The sequence below is a fragment of the Dryas octopetala genome, chromosome 3 (genome assembly GCF_963921425.1).
Source record: "Dryas octopetala chromosome 3, drDryOcto1.1, whole genome shotgun sequence".
Classification (NCBI taxonomy): domain Eukaryota; kingdom Viridiplantae; phylum Streptophyta; class Magnoliopsida; order Rosales; family Rosaceae; genus Dryas; species Dryas octopetala.
In genome coordinates this window covers 7,385,711-7,407,136 of record NC_141368.1, presented here as the reverse complement: position 1 = coordinate 7,407,136, position 21,426 = coordinate 7,385,711, and the positions used below count along the sequence as shown (strand labels likewise).

Sequence of the window (21,426 nt, the reverse complement as noted above, 5' to 3'; positions counted from 1 at the left end):
TTTAGATCATTTACACACATTACTAATTACCCCCCTATCTCAATAGGAATTTGGTGATTAGTTGGCCATTTATGATTCTGTTAGTTTGCCAATTTGATCCCAAGTATTGAAGACTTCTTTGTTGAGAGTAATGTGGAGCAATGTCACACATCGAAAAACTAAGGCTTAGCATATGTGCTTATAAGTCTTGGGCCTCTCCACCCATTGCCAATTGATTTTGAGTTGGATGCTCTAATTCTATTATTCTTCACATGTGATTGGTACTTGAGATATTTGTGTTTTTGTCTTATGGATCGTCCTCAAATGCAATTTATTTTTGAAGATGACATTGCATCTTACCATATTCTTTTTGAATGAGTAGAAACATGGCATAACTAGTGATTACCGCGCCTGTTAGAAGTTCTTTTAGCACCCTTCTTGCATGCTTTTGGTCTTCACCCTTGTGCAATTACTCCATTAGATGTTTGCATTAAATTCCTATACAAGTACGTGTATCAGTATAGTGATCAAAATGGTTGCCAAGATGCAATATGCCAATGATACATATTGTTGGCTTAGATCCTTGGTTTAAAAGGTTTTTAATTTTAAAAAAAAAAATACAACAATCTACATCTTTCTTTTTATGTAATGCTCGGCTAATCGAAAGAGAGAAAAAAAAAATACAAGAGCGAATCAAACAATGGCACAGGCCACTGATAATGAACTTGGATTTAGTAACTTGATAATTGTTTTGTGGGTGGGGAATCCATCTCTTTCCTCTCAAAAAAATTCCAGAGTTTCTGATTGGAGAATAGCTAGAGATATCCAATGGGGTTTTAGAACTTGCCCCCCAAGTAGTTAGTACGTAGTCAAGAACTTCAGCCCCAAGTAGTCTTGGTCCCCACCTCAATTGCTTCCATATTCTCTAGCCAAATAAAGTACCATTATTCACTTTTTTCTTTCTAGCTATTATGTTTCCCACTAGGAATTTTTTTCTTATTTATACCATGTTGTAGACTATATTACTATTCACGAATTCGTGGAATTCAATTATACGAATGTGATTACTTTTATATATAGTACCATAATCAGTCAGTAGTCATGAACTTCCACCCCAAGTAGTCAATAGTCATGAACTTCCACCCCAAGTAGTCTTCGACCCCACCCCAAATCCCACCATATTTTCTAACCAAATAAAGTACCATAATTCACCTTTTCTCTTTCTATTATTTAGACCATGTTGTAGCCTCACTAATTCGTGGAAGTGGAATCAACTTATCACATTGTGACTACTATTAAAGATAAATATAGTATGTATAGCATTACTCTTACTTAGGTACACTAATCTTTAATGGTGATATATATAGCTATCCTTTAAACCATTTTGGACCACTGAGAAGGATTAGGTACAACAAGGATTAGCATATATGGCATGTCATATATATGATTTTCGGTAACTTGTAATAAATATGAGTTATGAGCAGATTCTTTTTAATTTATTTATCAGAAATATGAGTTATTAGTAAATGTTGAGTCAAAAAATGGTCGTCAGCAGTCCACAAGAAACAAATGGCGTGGTTCACTCAATTTGAGCTACGTACCTTCACGGAGGGGAAAAATTATTCTGTATAACCGCTATATTGACACGTGGTATAACCAGTCTATTTGTTATAATATGAGTAGATGTTATTAATACTATACCCTATTAATATAAACACATCGTTCAGTAATACCCTTACACGTTAGATTGGTTATACCACGTAGCGGTATATCGGTTATACCCTATAATTTTTTCACGGAGGGTAGTCTCATAGTATTTCACTGTAATGAAAAAATTACTTTGTGTATTATGTTTGGCTTGTGCAAAATCCATAAAATGTGAAGTACTGAATGTAAAAAATTCAATCTGCCTTCTCTTGGGATGGAGGGCCTTTATATACTCATCCCAATGGGCCAAATTGCTATTGGGGTCCATTAAGGCCAATGGGCTCTTCTCTTGGGAGTTCTTCATGTTCTTCAATTTGTGGTCAAATAGGCATATATTGGCATGGCTCTTCTAAAGGCTGGCTACTTTCTGATTATCTAACTTTCAGTTATACCGGTTGAAGAGTAAATCTCACGTGAGGAATGTAGAAACCAATTAGTTTTTGGTTGTGTGTTTCAATTTCTTTATGGTATCATAATGCAAATTATTCATGTGTGAATGTTAAATGGTTACGGGTACTCTTATATTATTCTATATGAATTGTTTATGTGTTTTCCATGAGGGACAATACATTTGAAAGAAGGTGTTGGAAAATAAATCTCACGTCGAGAATGTAGAAATTCACTTATTATTAATTGATTTTAGGTTGGATATTTTAACTTCTTCAATACATACACCCATACTCAAATATATATTTATATTTGTTGTTGCATTTCTATTATCAATAAACATATTAGGACTACGTAATAGACTACATCCACTTATATATATGAATGAGACAACCTCTATTAAAGATAGTCTATAATATGGTCCATAAATATGGACTATATAGCATTACTCTTGCTTGGTGTACCAATTTTTAATGGTGATACCGCTATCCTTCAAACCATTTTTAACCACTAGGAAGGATTAGGTACAACTAGGACTCGCGTATATGGCATCTGATATATATATATATATATGATTTTGGGTAACCTGTATAAATATGAGTTATTTCATCGAAAAAATTCAATGAGTTATGAGTAGATGTTTTTTTAAAGAAGAGGCATAGAGAAAGTGTAAACACCTTTGGGTAAGTTTTACTCCCCCCAAAACACTTATCTAACACTTTGGACTTAGACGTCATATAAGTGAACTTTTAAGACTTGTATTTTTACTTTTGTCATGTCAAATTAAGTATTTGTAATTATGATAGAGAGTGAAAATAATTTTACAGTAAAAAGTTAGAAACTAATTTATCTTTTAACTTTTACCCATCATTAAATTGTTTTTTTTTTTTTTTGGTAATTAAAACTTGATTTACAAAGTTAATATGGCCAAAAAAACCTCAATATACAAAGTTAATAAAACCATCACCCGAACAAGTTCACAGGCTCTTGTGAGTAGTGATCGGTACGTGCGATTCAAAACTAACAGACTATTAACAAATACATATAGACATATGCAAATACAAATAACACTTTGTTTCCACCCAATGACAAATACAAATTGACAAAAGTTTAGTTACAAGGTTATTCCAAAGCTTATCAAAGTGATTAATTAACACGTACGTACAATCACTTAACGATTCAACACTGTTAGATTGCGTGGGATCCCATTAAGGAAGCAGAAGGCAATAAACACAAAGCAAAAGACTCGGATCAAACACAAGTCAATGCCGTATTCTTGTTATAGTCACTTGCGGAAAGAACTTCCCGCTTACGGCTCTATACTCCAACCCAACTTGCTCTGGCCCCCGTTCCTCCCTTTTTATCTCTCGGGGAGTGGACCGTACTTATGAAATTTATTTAGTTGTTCTTTTTAGCCGGGTTTAAAAACAACGACGTATATCTTTTTATATTTCTCTCTCTTATCATATAATTCAGTACGTAATAAAAGACATATATATATAATAATAATAATGTATACCACCATTGATCCATGTATTACTTCAAAGTCTTTCTCAGTCATACTTCAATTCTCAGACTCATGCTTACACATTTTGGATTAATTACTAACCTCTTTAACTTTTGTAGATTCGACATGATGGGCCCCATCTCTCTTATTAAAGAGATAGTAAGTAATATAGTCAAGTTAAGTTAGATATTTACCCAAAAAAAACCAATCTCAAACGTACTCAAAACAAATCCAAGTTGATGAAAGAAAGCAATGGCATGGACAAGCAGCACCAGCACCAGCAGACTGATTGTCTACAGCGGTGAGCTTCTTCACTTTCCAGAACCAGTGGGCTACGGGTTTCGTCCCACCGAGGAAGAGCTCGTAAACCACTACTTAAAGCTCAAGTTGCAGGGTATGCATTCCGGCGTTGTCATCCCTGAAATCGATGTTTGCAAGTGTGAGCCATGGAACTTACCTGGTAATAAGTAATAGCCCATTTCTTGAATCTTCCTTCTTTTTTTTTTTCTGACAGTTTCTCTATCACGTTCAATTCGCATTTCATTGGGTCTAATATTCCAAATGCTCTGTTTAATTGTGTGTGCATAGCGTTGTTGCCGTTGATAAAGTCGGACCATGGAGAAGAATGGTTATTCTTCAGTCGACCCAACTACAAGTACAACAACAGCAATCTCAGAAACAGAGCCACAGAGAAAGGCTACTGGAAGATCACTGGCAAAGAACATATGATCAAGGCTACCATCGGTAGAAAAAGGATTTTAACCTTCTACATGGGTCGTACTCCTAACACTCAGAAGACCAATTGGGTCATTCATGAGTATTATATCCCAGCTGACACCCTTCATAATACTAAGCAGGTGACCATTCTTTTTCCTGTTTGGTTTTCTAACAATGATAGTAACATATTAATTTGAAGCATTGTCAATGGTTTTCCTGTAAAGTTTGCAAATTCATGGACCAAGCTGAAAATCAAATTTGTAGATGCCCGTTTGAGAAACCTCATTTTGATTTTCTATTGCCGCTCCTTCAGTGTTACTTAATTGATATTCCAACTTAATAATGTACAAGGATTTCGTTCTCTGTCGCTTAAGAAAAAATTCAGATGAGAGTACAAATATGGGAACCTGTGATGATGATGGTGAACCAAGTACCCACTATGCCTTTAATTTTGAAAGTCAACCAGCACGTGGTATGGATATTCCAAAGGTGAGAATGATGAGCATGAATGCTCCTGATTTAAAGGCTTCCTGATATAAACTTCTTCATGTGTCGAGAAATATCTTAAATAGCTTATTTAAGGCATTCTTTGTGGGGCAGGTTTACTTTATTTATATTGTAGTTCGATGATTAAAGCTGTTAATTTTCATTGAAAGATATCTTTAAGAAAAATTAGATAAATCGAAGGCTATTTAACCATGATGAAATGGATTCTTTGGGCGTGAGTAAGGTTACATCTATATATACGCAACCTTTAAATTTGTATTACACGATTATGATTGAAATAAGGAAGAATTTAAATCTTTACAAATATACTATGTTTATCTATTTATTTTGTCACCATTAAATGTTTTACTGATGTTTTACTTCGTCTAATTTTTTGTAAGAATGATCCTTGAATGAAAATATAAAAGTTAAACACTTTAGATCATCAAACTATTATATGGACACTCACAAAAAATCTCTTAAATAAGCTTATTTCAAAGATCCTTTAATGAAATTCCCTCTTTAAATTAAAACTAATAGTTGGCTTAATCATTTATGATTCATTATGCAGGAATGTACTCAACCAGAAGAAAATATGCAATTACTCTTTCCTTCACCTCAACAACATGATTTTTACTCAAGGGATTTTCTGTGTGCAAATGTCCCTAGTAATAATGGGTCGCAATCTGAATTTGGAGCTAATCAACTTGATGATTTTACAGAATTCTTAAATTCGTCTACTCTCTTCAGTGACTCTAGCCTGCCAAAGTCACCGAGAAGGGAGTATGTTGGTGGAGTGAGCAGCCACACATACACGGAAGTGGTTGGACAGGTAAATAATTATTGTCTATGTAGAAATTGGAGCATGTAACCCAATTACATTTTGAGTGATTCAGGAGCCCGTGTGACTATTTGGATAGCCTTTGCTTTGATGCTATGTAGAAATTAAAAAAATTGAAGCATTTAATCTAAAATCAATAAGTAATCGGTGAAGAAGCTAAAATCCTTATATTAAGTTATACAAAGTTTGAGAATGTGGAGTGTTGTCACATATTAAAAAATTATAATTTTGCATATTGATATATAAGGTGTTGAGTCTCTTTACCTATTGTTAATTGATTTTAAGTTGGATATTCCAAATTTTGTTATGGTATCAAGGTAAGTTTATTCACATGTTAAAACAAGTGGCCACACATGTTCCACTTTACCTAATTTGAGTTATTTATATGTTTGGCTTAAATAATATCACATGTGTAAAGTGTGTGAGAATGTAAAGTGTTGTTCCACAATATAAAATTATAGTATTTCATAGTCGTTTATAAGGTGTTGGACTTCTCTCCCCCTTGCCAATTAATTATATTCGTATCTATAGAAGAGTGTCACAAGGAGCCTCGTAGACCACAAGGACCCTTTGTAATAATACGCATGCCACTCAGATTATTGCAGTCTTTTCGAGTGATATTCTCCTAATCAAAGACATTGCTTAATTTTTTTTGGACATTTTTGCAGGCCGAGCAAGCTGCAGAAAGTTGTATGGTTGATCTTGCCCGGAAGAAAAAGTACTCTATAATGAAGTTGGAAAAAGTTTACCAACGATTAAAAAAAAAAAAAAAGCTTGAAAAAGACATGAAGATGGCTCAACTTAGAAAGGAACAGCCGCCAGCAATAGGAAGGGTTGTTTCATTTTCTGGGAGACATCCACACTAATCTAGGGATTCATAATTTTTGTTAGGGAAGTGGTGCTAGAAATCATCAGGAAATAGTTAATGTTCTGTGTCACATATTGAGCAATGCCACAGTCGAACTAGGCACTTATTGACACTGTTTTGTTGCCACAAAATATAGGCTTAACTTAAGCTAGTCATGATAGATTAATATGTTTTGTATATACTGAGTAGATGTAATATAGTGATGTATGGCTGATGGATCTCAATATATTATTTGGTTAGCCTTATTAAGGTCTGGAATTGTTTGTAACCTTTTAAAAATGTTGAACTTGAAATTTCTGTGTACCATTTTCCTCTTTAAATTGCGAAAAGATAATTGGCCTGAGAGGCAGAGAGCTTGGCCAAAAATATAAAAATGGGGTGAGAGAGGCTCGAACTCTCGACCTCAGGATCACTCTTAAGCTATGAGACCTACGCGCTAGCCAACTGCGCCACCACCCCATGTTGCCTTGTTTGCGTTTTTTATGTTTATAAATAAACACAAAATAGAATGCAAGCGGTGGTGCTTTTGGCCTAAGCTCCAAGTTACTGTAAAAGGGAGACGAGGAGAACTTGACAACCTGTACCTCTGTCTACATATTGTGTTAGGAATGGAAGTAATGCCAGAGTAATAAAGAATAAACGCATTTTAGTTTGAAATTCCATCCAAAAATTAAATGAAGGAAGCAGAGGAATATCTCTGCTTTGCAGTTGCTGATGACTGGATGGAAATTGTAGTAATGTCAAATGCATTTGGTAATTTTCAGTAATAAAAAGCATTTGTCATCTGCTCATAACTCTTATTGATTACAGGTCATTCATATCAGGTGCCAGGCTAGTCCTTCTAAGCAGCTGTTGTGTGACTTGTGTCTAACCCTTCTCAGTGGTCAAGAATCAAAATGGTTTAAAAGATAGCTGTATGACCATTAAAAGTTGGTACACTAAGGAAGAGTAATGCTATATAGACCATATTTATGTACCATATTGTGGATTATTTAATATGGTTCAAAAATATGTTCATTGATAATGAAAACTTAGCATGTCATTATACAGAGCAAATGTAAACGTGTGAATGTGGGTGTATAATTGAAAGTTGGATAATCTATTTGACTAGGAGAGGAACAGTGGCAAGTGGGGGACATAACAGAAAGAACAAAAGTGAAAGAATGTTGGTACTTTATTTGGTTAGAGAATATGGAGGCATTTGAGGAGACTACTGAAGTTTATGACTACTGACTACTTGGGGGGCAAGTTCTAAAGCCCTATTGGATATCAGCATCCTCCAATGACAAACTCTAAAATAGTTTTGAGATGAAAAAGATGGATCCCTCACCCACAAAACCATCACATTAAATCAAATCCCATTATCCTATTGACTAAACCTTCCAAGCAATTCCAGACCTTGATAACGCTAACAAAGTATTATATTGAGATCCATCAGCCAAACATCAATACATTACATCTGGTCAATAGAAACAAAAAATGTTAATCTATACTGCCATGGCTGGCTTAAGCCTATATTTTGTGGCAGCAATGTCAACGAGTACCCAGTAAAGATTGGCATTGCTCAAATATAACAGAAAAATAAACTATTTTCTGGTAATGTCTAGCACCAATTTCCATATAAAACAACTTCCCTAACAACAACTATGAATAAAATTATGCCCAGAACAATGTTGCAGACGTAGACTGATGGGGGATTTGATTTGGGGCTTAACAGGGAAGTCTCCCAGAATATGATAGAACCCTTCCAATTGTTGCTCGCGGTTGTTCCATACTGTGTCTGCTTCATACCCATTTCTGCATTGTTGCCTTGAGCCACCACCTTCCTGTCTTTGTCAAACTTTGTAATAGATAGCTTCTTCTGGGGAAAATTAACAGCAGCACGCCTTTCTGCAGCTTGTTCTGCCTGCATAAACAAATCAAATTGAGTTGAGGATGGCCTGCTCAAAGCTTCAATATAAGAGTTTATATCTAGTGTAAAGAAAGGCTTCTCTTCATGTTGTCTGTGCTGCAGTTTTGATTCTCTCACCTTGCGTTGTGAGACTCCCTCAGCTGGAAACAAAGCTTGTGCTATCACAGTACATTCGTCAGCAAGTAAGTCAAGACAATCAATCTTAGGCATATCATCTTCAAGACAATTAATCTCAGCCATATCATCTTCAGAGGAAACATCCTTTAAGATGTTAACAGATCTTGGTAGAGAATGAGCTCTGCGTGTTCTTTCATAGGTATGATAAATCGGAGCCATCGGCTTCTCAGGTGCTACTTTGACAGAGGAGGCGTTCTGTCTGGAGAACTGGTTACGAAGCAATACATCTTTATCTCGTCTGGACAGGCTTGAACCAAAATGTCCGCTTTGTAATTCGTAGACCTGAACAAAAACGTCCAAAAAAGATGAAGAAGTTTCCAAAGCCTCCGGCATAAAAAATGAAGCAAAGTTTGAGAGTTTGACCTGTGCAAACTATAAAAACAGCACAAAATTTGATTTTACATGTGTTAATTGATTGAGCTTGAATTTCAAACTCAATCAGTTAACATCTCCCACTTGTCCATATAGCGCCTGGAAACCTTAATCTCCCACACACTCATCTCCTCATACAGGAAATGAGACATGTGCCCTCATGAGAAAGAAAGTAGAGCTACAAGAGCGCAGCTATTAAGTCATCACCTAACTAACAAAAGCACATAACTTGAAAGCATCCCGAACATTTGCGAGTGATGCGCTTTTGTTAGTTTGGTGATGTGAGTGACAGGCACATTATTATAGAGGGTCCTTGCGGTCTACAAGGCTTCTTGAGATATTCTCCTAAAGACAAAAATATTGTGCTTCATTAACTATTGAAGTTTTTCTTCAATAGCTAATGAAGAACAATTCTTTACCGGTCCATGAACTATCTCCGTGTCTGTGTCACTGCTTACTCCCCCTTCCTCAGCACACACCCTCATCAGTGACTTTGGCAGGCTGGACTCATTGAGGAGAGTAGTCTGCATTGTTTCTTCATAGATGTCCTCATTCGGGTCAACAAAAAGCGAATTTACGAATTCTATATCATCTTCCGATTCATTAGCTCCAGATTGCAACCCATCGTAGTCATTGTTACTATGGGCATTTGCACGCAGAAGACCAATATCAGTACTCTCATCTGGATTTTTCTTCAAGCGACATAGGACGAAGTTCCTCTACATAATTGAGTTGGAAAACCAATTAAGCAATGAAGTAGCGGCAATAGAAAATCAAAATGAGGTTCAAAACTTGATGTCTACAAATTTTGCAAATTCACAAACCAAACTGAAAGGGGTTTCAGTTGCTAAACAGAAGCACATTGAAATGGCTGGAAGGAGTTTCGGTATTGAAGCCATTCATTGGCTTCGAAACCAAAAACCCTTCTAACCCAACTGAAAGGATTTTGGTTTGGTCCACAAATTTGAAGAATTTAAGGCCTCTATTTTAGGACCTCCCTCATAGAATTTTTTTTTATAATGCTGCAAATTAATAAAACAACATGTATAGTGGCCAAAAAAAAAAATTAAACAACATGTATATCATATTCAGGTTTTAAAAAAACAAAAAAGAACAAGCAAAAAGGGAATGCACACCTGCTCAGGAAGAAGATTTTCAGGGATGTAATACTCATGAATGACCCAGTTGGTCTTCTGGAAATCTCGAACCCGACCCAAGCGGAAGATCAAAGTCCTCTTTTTTCCGATAACAGCATTTGTGGCTCGAGCCTTGATCGAACGTTCCTTGCCAGTGATCTTCCAGTGCCCTTTCTCTGTGGACCTGTTGGCCCGTTTGCTGTTGTTGTATTTGTGATCGCGTCGACTGAAGAAGAACCATTCCTCATCGTCCGACTTTATCAACGACTTCGCTACACACACAACATTTGGATTAAACCCATTTATTTACACACAAGTTTCAGAGACCCATTGAAGTGAAAATTGAAAGTAATACAAATACTGTCACAAAAGAGGAGTTTTTAAGAAATGGGTTATTACCAGGTAAGTCCCAAGGCTCGAACTTGCAGACATCAAGTTCGGGTATGACGTCGCTGGCATGGGAATCTATGCCCTGAAGCTTGAGCTTCAGGTAGTAGCTCACCAGCTCTTCTTCGGTAGGAAGGAACCTGTAGCCCACCGGCAGTGACGAAGAACCTGTTGCTGCTCTGCTTCTGCTGCTGCTGGCCATGGCCATCGCTCTCTTTGATCATCAACTTGGATTATTGTTCAGAATGTTAGAGAGGGTATCAAATGATTAAACTAAAAAAAAAAAAAAAAACTAAAAATAAATAAATAAATGTGTGAGGGTGAGTGTGAGAATTGGAGCAAAGTGTGTTTGATTGGTTGGGATTTTGTGATTAAAAACAACAATAAGTTCAATAACAGCACGGCATTCATTGACTAGTGTTTGATACTTTGATCCAAGTCTTTGGCTTTCCCTGCTTTCTGCTTACACTTAATGGAGCGAACTTCTGCTGACGTGGCTTTGGAATTTTTGCCTTCGTCATATGATTGCTTCCCGCGTTATGCATCATGAGAAGGGATTGTATAGTCAAATTAACAATATTCCCCTCTACCAACAAAATTTAACAAAATTTATTTATTAAATGAGGAATGTTACATAATTACTGATTACTGATTACATTGTTTATCACATTTTTATATAAAAAAAAATTAAAATTCATTTATATAGTTTAAAAATTAATCATGCCTATTACAAAAATGTGATGCAAATAGTTTTAAGGGTTTTTTTCAAATTTGATACCTGAACTATTACCCGTGTTCCAATTAAGTACCTGAACTTTTATTTGTCCCTATTAAGTACCTGAACTTTTATTTTGTACCAACGTAGTACCTAAGTTGATTTCCGTTAAAGAAATGGACGGAAGTGAGTCATGTGCTTTGCAGGTGACCACATACCGAAGGCCAATTTAGTCATTTCATGAATACTTTAATATCTTATTTCACTGTACGTACGTTTATTTGTGGTCAACTGAGGTCAATGAGAAAGAGAAGACAACTTAGGGCTTGCGCAAGAGAAAGAGGCAGTTAGTGAAGAGGGGAAAACGTGATAAAATTCTTTGATTAAGTGAAATCGAAGAAGATTAAGGCTCAGAGCAATGAATCCAATCATTAGACGCGGTTCTGAAAATCCACAGTATGGTAAGTATAAGATTCTCACTTTTATCATACTCTCTGTACTGATGTGAGTGTGATAGATTATGTATTTTTTATCTTTTGTGGGTTATTTGGTAATTTTTTGTTGCTTTTCACGTGATGTTTGGATTTGTTTTTTGGCATTTTGCACATGAATCTTGTTGGTGGGGGACAATGGAGTTGGCTGATGGTAGTTAAAGTTGCATTTACGCCTATATTATAATGATTTTTACTTAGTTTTCAACAAATGTGTTCGAGTTTTGTCTGCTCTATATGTGGCATTGGGGTTTGCATAACGAGTGCTGTATGGTTCTCTATTTTGTTTAATAGCATGTGAACTGTTGCTTTTAATTTGTTGTTTAGAATTTTTTTTAAAAATGGCATGTGTACTTCATTTGGCTTTAAAATAACAACTGCAAATCTGCACATAGTTATTGAAACACTAGAGTAGGTTTTGTCCTTTTGTATTTGCTCATCTAAAACAAATACATGAGTTATATTATGTGTTATTATGCTTTATTTGTTATTGTGCAAGTTTGATGTATAATTATAGTGACTCTTGGTTGGTTTTATTATTTTTAGATCCTGGATCTGGGTACTTTAGCATCCAAATTCATCATGGAAGGAGGTTCATAGACACGGGTGATACAGAGAGGTATGTTGGGGGTCAGGTCACTTACTTTGATCACTGTGAAATAGATTACATGTCACTTATAGAGTTGGATGACTTCACCAATAAGCTTGGTTATATGGACCCTGTAAGATTTTGTTATCGAAATTCTGAAACTGGAAGTTTAGTTTATATACTAACTGACAAAGAAGCCATAGATATGTGCACTAAACATTTACCACACAATAAAATTGCAACAATTTATATAAAACACAAGAACATTTGTGGAATCTTGGAGGGCCCGCCATCTATTAATCATGAGTTTATAGAGCAAGAGGCTCACTTTATTGGAAATCCAGTTGGGGCAGTGGGACAAGAGGAAGATGCCTACTTTACTAATGTTCCTGTTGGGGCAGTGGAAGAAGAGGAAGAGGCCTACTTTACTACACAACATGTGGGGGAAGTGGGAGAAGAGGAAGAAGATGATTCAGATATTATTGACTCATGTTATGAACAATCTGAGTGTGAAGATGGTGCTGATGATGATGAGCAATTTGATAAATATGTGGATACGAGTTTTGGTGCTCCCAATTTGAATGAATTAGAAGCTGTTGAGTCTGATTATGGTGAATCTGATGAGCTACTTAGTGGGGATAGCTCATCAAATGATGATGAAGACACTGGAAAACATATGAAAAAGAAAAGGTTGCCAAATTTCCACAATTTAATGCACAAACAGATATGAACAATCCTCGATTCATTGTGGGGATGGAATTTGGATCTGGTGCATTGTTTAAGGAAGCTGTGAGAGAACACTCAATCAAGACTAGTAGGCCTATTAGGTTTATGCACAACACTACAAAGAGAGTGAGGGCAGTTTGCAAAAAGAAAAATAAAGGGTGTCCATGGGTAGTGTATGCTACCAAACTTGAAGATAGTTCCACATTTCGAGTTCAGACGTATGTGAACACACATAAATGCCACACAGAGCACAAAAATAGGTTTGCAACCTACAAGTGGCTCTCAAAAAAATATGTGGATCAGATTAAGATCCATCCTAATATGGCAGTGAGTAGTTTTGGAGAGACAGTGAAGAAGGATTTTGTTTTAAAAGTATCCAGGTCCCAATTGTATAGAGCTAGGAGGATGGCCCAAATTACCATTGAAGGCACATATGCACAACAATATGCATTACTTTGGGACTATTGTGCGGAGCTAAGGAGGACAAACCCTGACAGTTCAATTTTTATGAAAACTGAAGAGGACATAGATGGTCAATTATGCTTCCAGAGAGTCTACATTTGTTTTGAAGCTTGTAAGAAGGGTTTTAGAGACGGATGCAGAACATTGATAGGCTTGGATGGGTGTCACATTAAAGGGCCTCATCCGAGTCAATTGTTAACTGCTGTAGGAATAGATGGCAATAATGGCTTGTTTCCTATTGCTTATGCAGTGGTTGAGGTTGAAAATAAAAGCACATGGCTATGGTTTCTTAAATTTCTGATAAATGATGTTGGCATAGAGAATGGGTGGCACTGGACTTTCAAATCAGACAAACAAAAGGGACTATTACCAGCTGTATCTGAGTTGTTGCCCAATTCAGAGCATAGGCACTGTGTAAGACATTTGTATAACAATTTTAAGGGTGAGCATAAGGGTCTTGCACTCAAGAATAGACTATGGGCTGCTTCAAGAGCCACTACTGTGGCTAAATATAAGGATGAAATGGAGCAGATGAAATTGGAGGATGACAAAGCAGTTGAATGGTTGGCTGATAAGTCCCCAACTCATTGGAGTAGGGCATATTTCAATTGCACTCCCAAGTGTGATATTTTATTGAACAACCTCTGTGAGTCATTTAATGCTGCCATTATAGATGCAAGAGATAAACCCATACTAACTATGCTTGAGAGAATTAGAATGTACCTCATGGTCATAATGGCAGAGAAGAGGGATTCTGTGAAGAAATGGATTGATGGAATAGGGCCAAGGGTTAGTGGAATTTTGGAGAAGAACAAACAAGAGTCAGGGTATTGCATAGCTGTATGGGCAGAGGACTTGCAGTTCCAAGTGTCTCATTGGAAAGATGGGAATTTTTCGGTTGACCTTCAAAAAAATTTCTGCAGCTGTAGAAGGTGGAACCTAACTGGCATACCATGTCCCCATGTTATTTCTGCAATATATAAGCAAGACTATGATGTTATAGACTTTGTTGATAACTGTTACAAGTCAGATGTCTACCTCAAAGCTTATGGACCTTTCATACATCCAATTTTCGGTCAAGATCAATGGATAAAAACTGGTACTCCTCCTTTGGCTTCTCCCATATACCATAAACAACCAGGAAGACCTAAGAAAGTTAGGATTAGAGAGCCTGGTGAGAAGAGGGCCCCCATACTCAACCCTAACAATCCACACAAGCTAAGAAGGTTTAACATCAAAATCAAGTGCACTATATGTGGGGAGGAAGGGCACAACCAAAGATCATGCATCAGAAGACAACACGCAACTCAATTCAAGGTAAACCCCTATACTACTATTTGTGCATTTATATAGGTGTGAATTTATCTAATACTTAATATTTGCCATGAAGAAGAACAAAAAGCATAATGTAAGAGGCACCAGTGGAGCACTATCTTCATCAACAAATGAAGGAACAATTTCAAACACCAATGGGGCTGCTGCTGCTGCAGGGGTTGGTACAAGACCAACAAAATTACCTGTCAGTACATATGTTTAAATTCATGTGTGAGTACTTTGGTTTTGGTTTTGGTTTAAATGTATGTATGTATGAGAACTTTGGTTTAATGTTGGATAGGTTAAAAGGACAAGGCAAGGTTCGAGAAAATCAACCAAAAAAACCTCTGCACCAATGCCACCTACTTCTGCATTAATTCCTCAACCTGGAGCACAACATGCAACTCAACCCACTCATGTAGCAACGCCAAGGGCCCAACAACCATCTCAGCCAACTTCCACAGTTACAAGCACATCTTCTATAAGATTTAAGAAAGTTGCAAAAAAGAAGACAATTTGGATGCCATGAGCAAGATTGGATTATGTGTATTTAATTAGATTATCTAGTTGGGTGATTGGAACTGTATTTTGGATGGAATTACACTATGGAAATGTATTTTGAGTAGAACTAGACTATGGAATTTCATTTTGGGGTCTGTTATTTTGTCGAAAACTGAGGATTATTGGGTTTGTAATTTTGTTGGATTAATGCAGGGTCATTTTGCTTCATAAACCCATGTCTGTTATTTTGTTGGAAGCTAAGGATTATTGGGTCTGTAATTTTTTTTGGATTAATGCATGATCATTTTTTTTTTTTTGTCTATTATTTTGTGTCATCGTCAAGTTTAATATACCTTCATTTCTTGTACTGTTTTGCTATATATATATATATATATATATATAACATGGCTTCTTTTCAATCCATGAGAAAAAAATTTAAACATTATTAGAGAATTACTAACTCATTAATCAACCACTAAAAATTACACCAACAGTTGATGATCCAACTTGATCCACTAAAAATCATTAACTCACTCTCTGTAACATTCAAGCTTGATCCAACTAGCTAGATGATGCATATCCAAATATATGCTTGCATACAACAACCAAGCCTAGCCCTCCATCACAAATGTCAATAAACATAGCCTTCTATCTATCACAAAGCCACCAAACATTTGTTACAAAATAGTAAAAAGAAAAACAGAGCATTGCTACAACCATTCACCAGTAACACTGCCCATATCCTAAACCCCATCGCTCACAAAATTTGTAATCTACATTTGGCTTCTTTTTTTTTTTTTTTTTTTTTTTTGCAGTTAACCACATCAAGAATATCATCACCCAAGAGAAACTAGAAATAGTCATAACACATTTACCCAAGTTCAAATCTTTGAAATTTCTTCTTCCATCAATGGATAGTCAGTTGGTAGTCAAGTTGGAATAAAATGGGCTTCTTTTCCTCTCTTTTTTCTGCAATTTATGTCTTAAATAGGTGAAGTTTGGTGGATGAGGGCTTAGTTATGGTGGGAAGAAGGTATCAACGCAGGAGAGAAGATGACAATGGTGGGGAAAAGGACAGGCTGGGGAATAGAGATGATGGGTAAACAATCCCACTTGAATTGACTAAAAAAACCTTGGATTTCACAGCTTCCGTCCATTTCTTTAACGGAAATCAATTTAGGTACTACATTAGTACAAAATAAAAGTTTAGGTACCTAATAGGGACAAATAAAAGTTCAGGTACTTAATTGGGACACGGGTAATAGTTCAGGTATCAAATTTGAAAAAAACCCTAGTTTTAATGCAAGAAAAATGTTACTACTGGGTTGTATTAGCGTTCTCCGATGAGAGGGAAAAACAAAATTGGTAAAAGTTTTACCAATTTTGTTAGCCTTCTCTTATGTGGTTAGCTTACATGTAATGATGTGGTTAGCTTACATGTATTATTGTGGTAAAACTGTAAAAGTAAAACTATTGGGTTGCATACTTGCAATTGTACAATATGTCAATGGTACCCCTTAGTGGCCCGTACCCCTCAAGTCATTTCTCATTTAGAGAGTTTTGATTCAATTTGTAGGTATGCATGAATGATGAACGAACTAGGTTACTATCCTGCAGTTGAAACCTAGATAGCATGATTCTTTGATGCAGCCATGGTCATTTTATTTGATCACATAATTTACTAATTTAGTATTGTTGTATATTCCAAACTTGGAATGTTTTTGCATACCAACAAATAAGAAGCAAACAATAGCCTGCAGTTTGATGTGATTGTGGGTCCATCGTTTTTCTTGTGTAATAAAATACAATAAGCTATTTTTTTTGGCCAACAAAATACAGTAAGCTAGAGTTTCTGTTTTTATCAACTTGTTTAAGCAATGTTTCATCAACCATATGAATCCCTTAATTTTGATCCTCTACCTGTTTATAGCACCAACAGATACAAATCAATACAACTCCAAAACTGATTCATAAATAGGAAAAATAATCATCAAAAAGTCATGCTTTAATGGGTCTATGTAGTTGTTTCTTGCTAAGCATTCAGCTCCTTGACCAAAAAAATGGCTAAGGTAGCGAGAAACAGTAACATTGAAACAAGAAGTCAAGAATATCATACAGAAAATTCTCTACTCTAAATTAATCTTTTCTTTCATTTCCAGGCCATACTTCTTGAAACTTCAATCCACAAACACAAGTGGCCCAGTATGGACTTTTCTCTGTGGCTATACACATTTCTACAAACAAATGTTAATCTATATTCTATACTGCGATGGCTGGCTTAAGCCTATATTTTGTGGAAGCAATGTCAACGAGTACCCAGTAAAGATTGTCATTGCTCAAATGTGACAGAAATATTAACTATGTTCTGGTGATGTCTAGCACCAATTTCCATATAAAACAACAACTATGAATACAATTATGCCCACAACAATGTTGCAGACGTAGACTGATGGGGGATTTGGTTTGGGGCTTAAAGGGGAAGTCTCCCAGAATATGATAGAACCCTTCCAATCGTTGCTGGCAGTTGTTCCACACTGTAAAGTCCCCTTCATACCCATTTCTGCATTGTTGCCTTGAGCCACCACCTTCCTGTCTTTGTCAAACTTTGTTATAGATTGCTTCTGGTGGGGAAAATTAACAGCAGCACGCCTTTCTGCAGCTTGTTTGCCCTGCATAAACAAATCAAATTGAGTTGAGGAGGGTATGCTCAAAGCTTCAATATAAGAGTTTATATCTACTGTAAAGAAAGGCTTCTTTTCATGCTGTCTTGGCTGCAGTTTTGATTCTCTCACCTTGCGTTGTGAGACTCCCTCAGCTGGAAACGAACTGTGTGCTATTATAGTATGTGTGCTTTCTTTTCTAGAATATTCGTCATCTTCAAGACAACTAATCTCAGCCACATCATCTTCAGAGGAAACATCCTGTAAGATGTTAACAGATCTTGGTAGAGATTGATGTCTGCTTGTTCTTTCATAGGTAGGATAAATCAGAGGCATCATAGGCTTCTCAGGTGCTACTTTGACAGAGGAGGCGTTCTGTCTGGAGAACTGGTTACGAAGCATAACATACTGGCTTGAACTAACGGGTGGTCCGCTAGACGATTGTAATTCCTGAACAAAAAAGGTCCAAAAAAGATGAAGAAGTTTCCAAAGCCTCAGGCATAAAAAATGAAGCGAAGTTTGGGAGTTTGGCCTGTGCAAACTATCAAAACAGCACAAAATTTGATTTTACCTGTGTTAACCGATTGAGTTTGAATTCAAACTCAATCAGTTAACATCTCCCACTTGTCCATATAGTGCCTGGCAACCTCATGTTTATTCTCAATCTCCCACACACTCATCTCCTTATACAGGAAATGAGACATGTGACCTCACAAGAAAGAACGTAGAGCTACAAGAGCGCAGTTATTAAGTCATCACCTAACTAACAAAAGCACATAACTTGAAAGCATCTCGAATAATTGTGAGTGATGCGCTTTTGTTAGTTAGGTGATGTGAGTGACGGGCAAAGTATTATAGAGGGTCCTTGCGGTCTACAGGGCTCCTTAAGATATTCTCCTATAGATATTAATATTGCGCTTCATAAGCTATTGAAGTAGTTTCTTCGATAGCTAATGAAGAAAAATTCTTTACCTCTACACGAACTACTTCCGTGTCTGTGTCACTGCTTACTCCCCCTCCCTGAGCATACACCCTTATCGGTGACTCTGGCAGGCTGTACTCATTGAGGAGAGTAGTCTGCATTGTTTCTTCATAGATGTCCTCATCCGGGACAATTAAAACCTCATTTAAGAATTCTGTGAAATCATCTTCCGATTCATTAGCTCCAGATGCCAATTGCAACCCATAGTTACTGATATTGTGGATGTCCTCATCCGGGTCAACAATAAACGAATTTTCGAATGCTGCGATATCATCTTCCGATTCATTAGCTCCAGATTGCAACCCATTGTAGTCATTGTGACTATGGGCATTTGCACGCAGAAGACCAATACCAGTACTCCCATTTGGATTTTTCTTCAAGTGACACAGGACGAAGTTCCTCTACATATTTGAGTTGGAAAACCAATTAAGCAATGAAGTAGCGGCAATTGAAAATCAAAATGAGGTTCAAAACTTATGTCTGCAAATTTTGCAAATTCACAAACCACACTGAAGGGGGTTTCAGTTGCTAAACAGAAGCACATTGAATTGGCTCGAAAGAGTTTCGGTATCGAAGTCATTCATTGGCTTCGAAACCCATAACCCTTCTAACCAAACTGAAAAGGATTTTGGTTTGGTCCACAAATTTGCAGCATTTAAGGCCTCTATTTTAGGACCTCCCTCATAGAATGTTTTTGAAAATGCTGCAAATTAATAAAACAACATGTATATCATATTCAGGTTTTTTTTTTTAAAGAACAAACAAAAAGAGAATGATCACCTGCTCAGGAATGGTTTTAGGGATGTAATACTCATGCATGACCCAGTTGGTCTTCTGGTCATTTCGAACCCGACCCAAGTAGAAGGTCAAAATCCTCTTTTTGGCGATAACAGCATCAGCTCGATCCCTGATCAGACGTTCCTTGCTAGTGATCTTCCAGTACCCTTTCTCTGTGGACCTCTTGGCCCGATTGCTGTTGTTGTATCTGTCGAGTCGACTGAAGAAGTAACATTCCTCATCGTCCAACTTTATCAACGACTTCGCTACACACACAACATTTGGATTAAACCCAATTATACACAAACATGTTTCAGAGACCCATTGAAGTGAAAATCGAACGAAATACAAAAATTGTCACAAAAGAGGAGTTTTTAAGAAATTGGTTATTACCAGGTAAGTCCCAAGGCTCGTACTTGCAGAGATCGAGTTCGGGGATGAGATTGACGTCGCTGCCTTGGGAATCCATGCCCTGAAGCTTGAGCTTCAGGTAGTGGCTCACCAGCTCTTCTTCGGTGGGACGGAACCTGTAGCCCAACGGCAGTGACAAAGAACCTGTTGCTGCTCTGCTTCTGCTGCTGCTGCTGGCCATCGCTCTCTTGGATTATTCTTCAGAGGGTATTAATTGATTAAACTATAAATAAATAAATAAATGTGTGAGTGTGTGTGTGTGTGAGAATTGAAGCAAAGTGTTGTTGTTTGGTTGGGATTTTGTGATTAAAAACAAGAATAACAGTACGGCATTCATTGACTTGTGTTTGATTCAAGTCTTTGGCTTTCTATGATTTCTGCTTACTTAGTGGAGCGAACTTCTGCTGACGTGGCTTTGGAATTTTTGCCTTCGTCATATGATTGCTTCCCGCGTCATGCATCATGACTCATGAGAAGGGATTTTATAATCAAATGAACAATATTCCCCTCCACCAAACAAATTAGAGTTCCTTATTTTTTTTTTTTGGGTTAGGCAGTCAGGGAGTCCGGCCAACTTGTGCGCACTTCGAATAATCCCCTCTTCCGTCCGATCAAAGACAAGTCATTCATGTCGGAAATAAAAAATTCACGAGACATAAATTAGAGTTATTTATTAATAAGCCACACAACATGCGATATTTTTTTGTCATAAACTCAAACTTCTAATTTATTTATTTTTAACAACAAAAATATTTTTAAGCCACAATTTAAAAAAAATCAAGTATAAAATATTTAATATTATTCAAACTCAAGTATACCCAAATAATTAAGGCATTCAAGTATATCTAAGTTTTAATTAAATTAGTTTTTAAATTCTTTTGAGAGTTTAAAGTTTATAGTATAGTCTTTAGAATTTAGGGCTAAAGCCCTAAAACCTTAAATATAAAGTTTTAAAACCTAAATCTAAACCTTAAATGCTTAAACTTTTAAATAATATTACATCATTCAACTGTAATTCTACGAAATTATAAAGTGTAACTCTACAAGAGTTATATAATGCATCATAACAAAATAAAGTGTAACTCTTTACATACTGAATCATAACAAGATAAATTGTACTTCTGTGAAATTTACATATAGTGCCAGAAAAAAAAAAAAAAGTTGAGTTTTAAGCCACTCATAGTAGCTAAAAAAAATAGATCTTTTACATAGATTTTTAAGTAAAACTTACAATTTTATTGGTTTTTTGCTAATTTACTTAACAAATTAACAATATTTATTTATTAGATGAATGATGTAACATGATTATTGATCACATTGTT

The 21,426-nt window shown here is 36.3% G+C and overlaps 3 protein-coding genes and 1 non-coding gene across 4 annotated transcripts; 1 reads left to right on the top strand and 3 right to left on the bottom strand.

Moving 5' to 3' along the window:
• Nucleotides 1-6,866: 6,866 nt before the first annotated feature.
• Nucleotides 6,867-6,951, bottom strand: TRNAM-CAU (transfer RNA methionine (anticodon CAU)). The gene is given in 2 exon segments: nucleotides 6,867-6,902; nucleotides 6,914-6,951. It is a non-coding gene; the product is annotated as a tRNA-Met (tRNA).
• A 1,041-nt stretch (nucleotides 6,952-7,992) lies between these two features.
• LOC147290325 (NAC domain-containing protein 40-like) lies at nucleotides 7,993-10,762 on the bottom strand. Its single transcript, XM_086236238.1, has 5 exons — nucleotides 10,489-10,762; nucleotides 10,090-10,361; nucleotides 9,373-9,672; nucleotides 8,522-8,863; nucleotides 7,993-8,398 (listed from the first exon to the last, which is right to left on the bottom strand). Exons 1-5 carry the CDS (start codon nucleotides 10,682-10,684, stop codon nucleotides 8,096-8,098), a joined length of 1,413 nt encoding a protein of 470 aa, XP_086092364.1. The 5' UTR covers nucleotides 10,685-10,762; the 3' UTR covers nucleotides 7,993-8,095.
• Nucleotides 10,763-12,997: 2,235 nt separating this feature from the next.
• LOC147290324 (uncharacterized) lies at nucleotides 12,998-15,302 on the top strand. Its single transcript, XM_086235789.1, has 3 exons — nucleotides 12,998-14,776; nucleotides 14,850-14,978; nucleotides 15,075-15,302. Exons 1-3 carry the CDS (start codon nucleotides 12,998-13,000, stop codon nucleotides 15,300-15,302), a joined length of 2,136 nt encoding a protein of 711 aa, XP_086091915.1.
• Nucleotides 15,303-17,311: 2,009 nt separating this feature from the next.
• Nucleotides 17,312-20,438, bottom strand: LOC147290323 (uncharacterized). Its single transcript, XM_086236237.1, has 5 exons — nucleotides 20,087-20,438; nucleotides 19,697-19,959; nucleotides 18,907-19,317; nucleotides 18,067-18,384; nucleotides 17,312-17,943 (listed from the first exon to the last, which is right to left on the bottom strand). The coding sequence occupies exons 1-5, from the start codon at nucleotides 20,283-20,285 to the stop codon at nucleotides 17,650-17,652; spliced, it is 1,485 nt and encodes a 494-aa protein (XP_086092363.1). The 5' UTR covers nucleotides 20,286-20,438; the 3' UTR covers nucleotides 17,312-17,649.
• Nucleotides 20,439-21,426: the final 988 nt, after the last annotated feature.

Coding starts and splice junctions, on each gene's coding strand:
- LOC147290325 (XM_086236238.1), bottom strand. CDS start 10,684: ATGGCCATGGCCAGCAGCAGCAGAAGCAGAGCAGCAACAGGTTCTTCG. Junction 9,673..10,089: donor AAAATCTTCTTCCTGAGCAG/GTGTGCATTCCC, acceptor TCAATTATGTAG/AGGAACTTCGTCCTATGTCG. Junction 8,399..8,521: donor AGGGAGTCTCACAACGCAAG/GTGAGAGAATCA, acceptor TTGTTTATGCAG/GCAGAACAAGCTGCAGAAAG.
- LOC147290324 (XM_086235789.1), top strand. CDS start 12,998: ATGAACAATCCTCGATTCATTGTGGGGATGGAATTTGGATCTGGTGCA. Junction 14,777..14,849: donor AACACGCAACTCAATTCAAG/GTAAACCCCTAT, acceptor TTTGCCATGAAG/AAGAACAAAAAGCATAATGT. Junction 14,979..15,074: donor CAAGACCAACAAAATTACCT/GTCAGTACATAT, acceptor AATGTTGGATAG/GTTAAAAGGACAAGGCAAGG.
- LOC147290323 (XM_086236237.1), bottom strand. CDS start 20,285: ATGGCCAGCAGCAGCAGCAGAAGCAGAGCAGCAACAGGTTCTTTGTCA. Junction 19,960..20,086: donor CGAGCCTTGGGACTTACCTG/GTAATAACCAAT, acceptor TTGTGTGTGTAG/CGAAGTCGTTGATAAAGTTG. Junction 17,944..18,066: donor AGGGAGTCTCACAACGCAAG/GTGAGAGAATCA, acceptor TTGTTTATGCAG/GGCAAACAAGCTGCAGAAAG.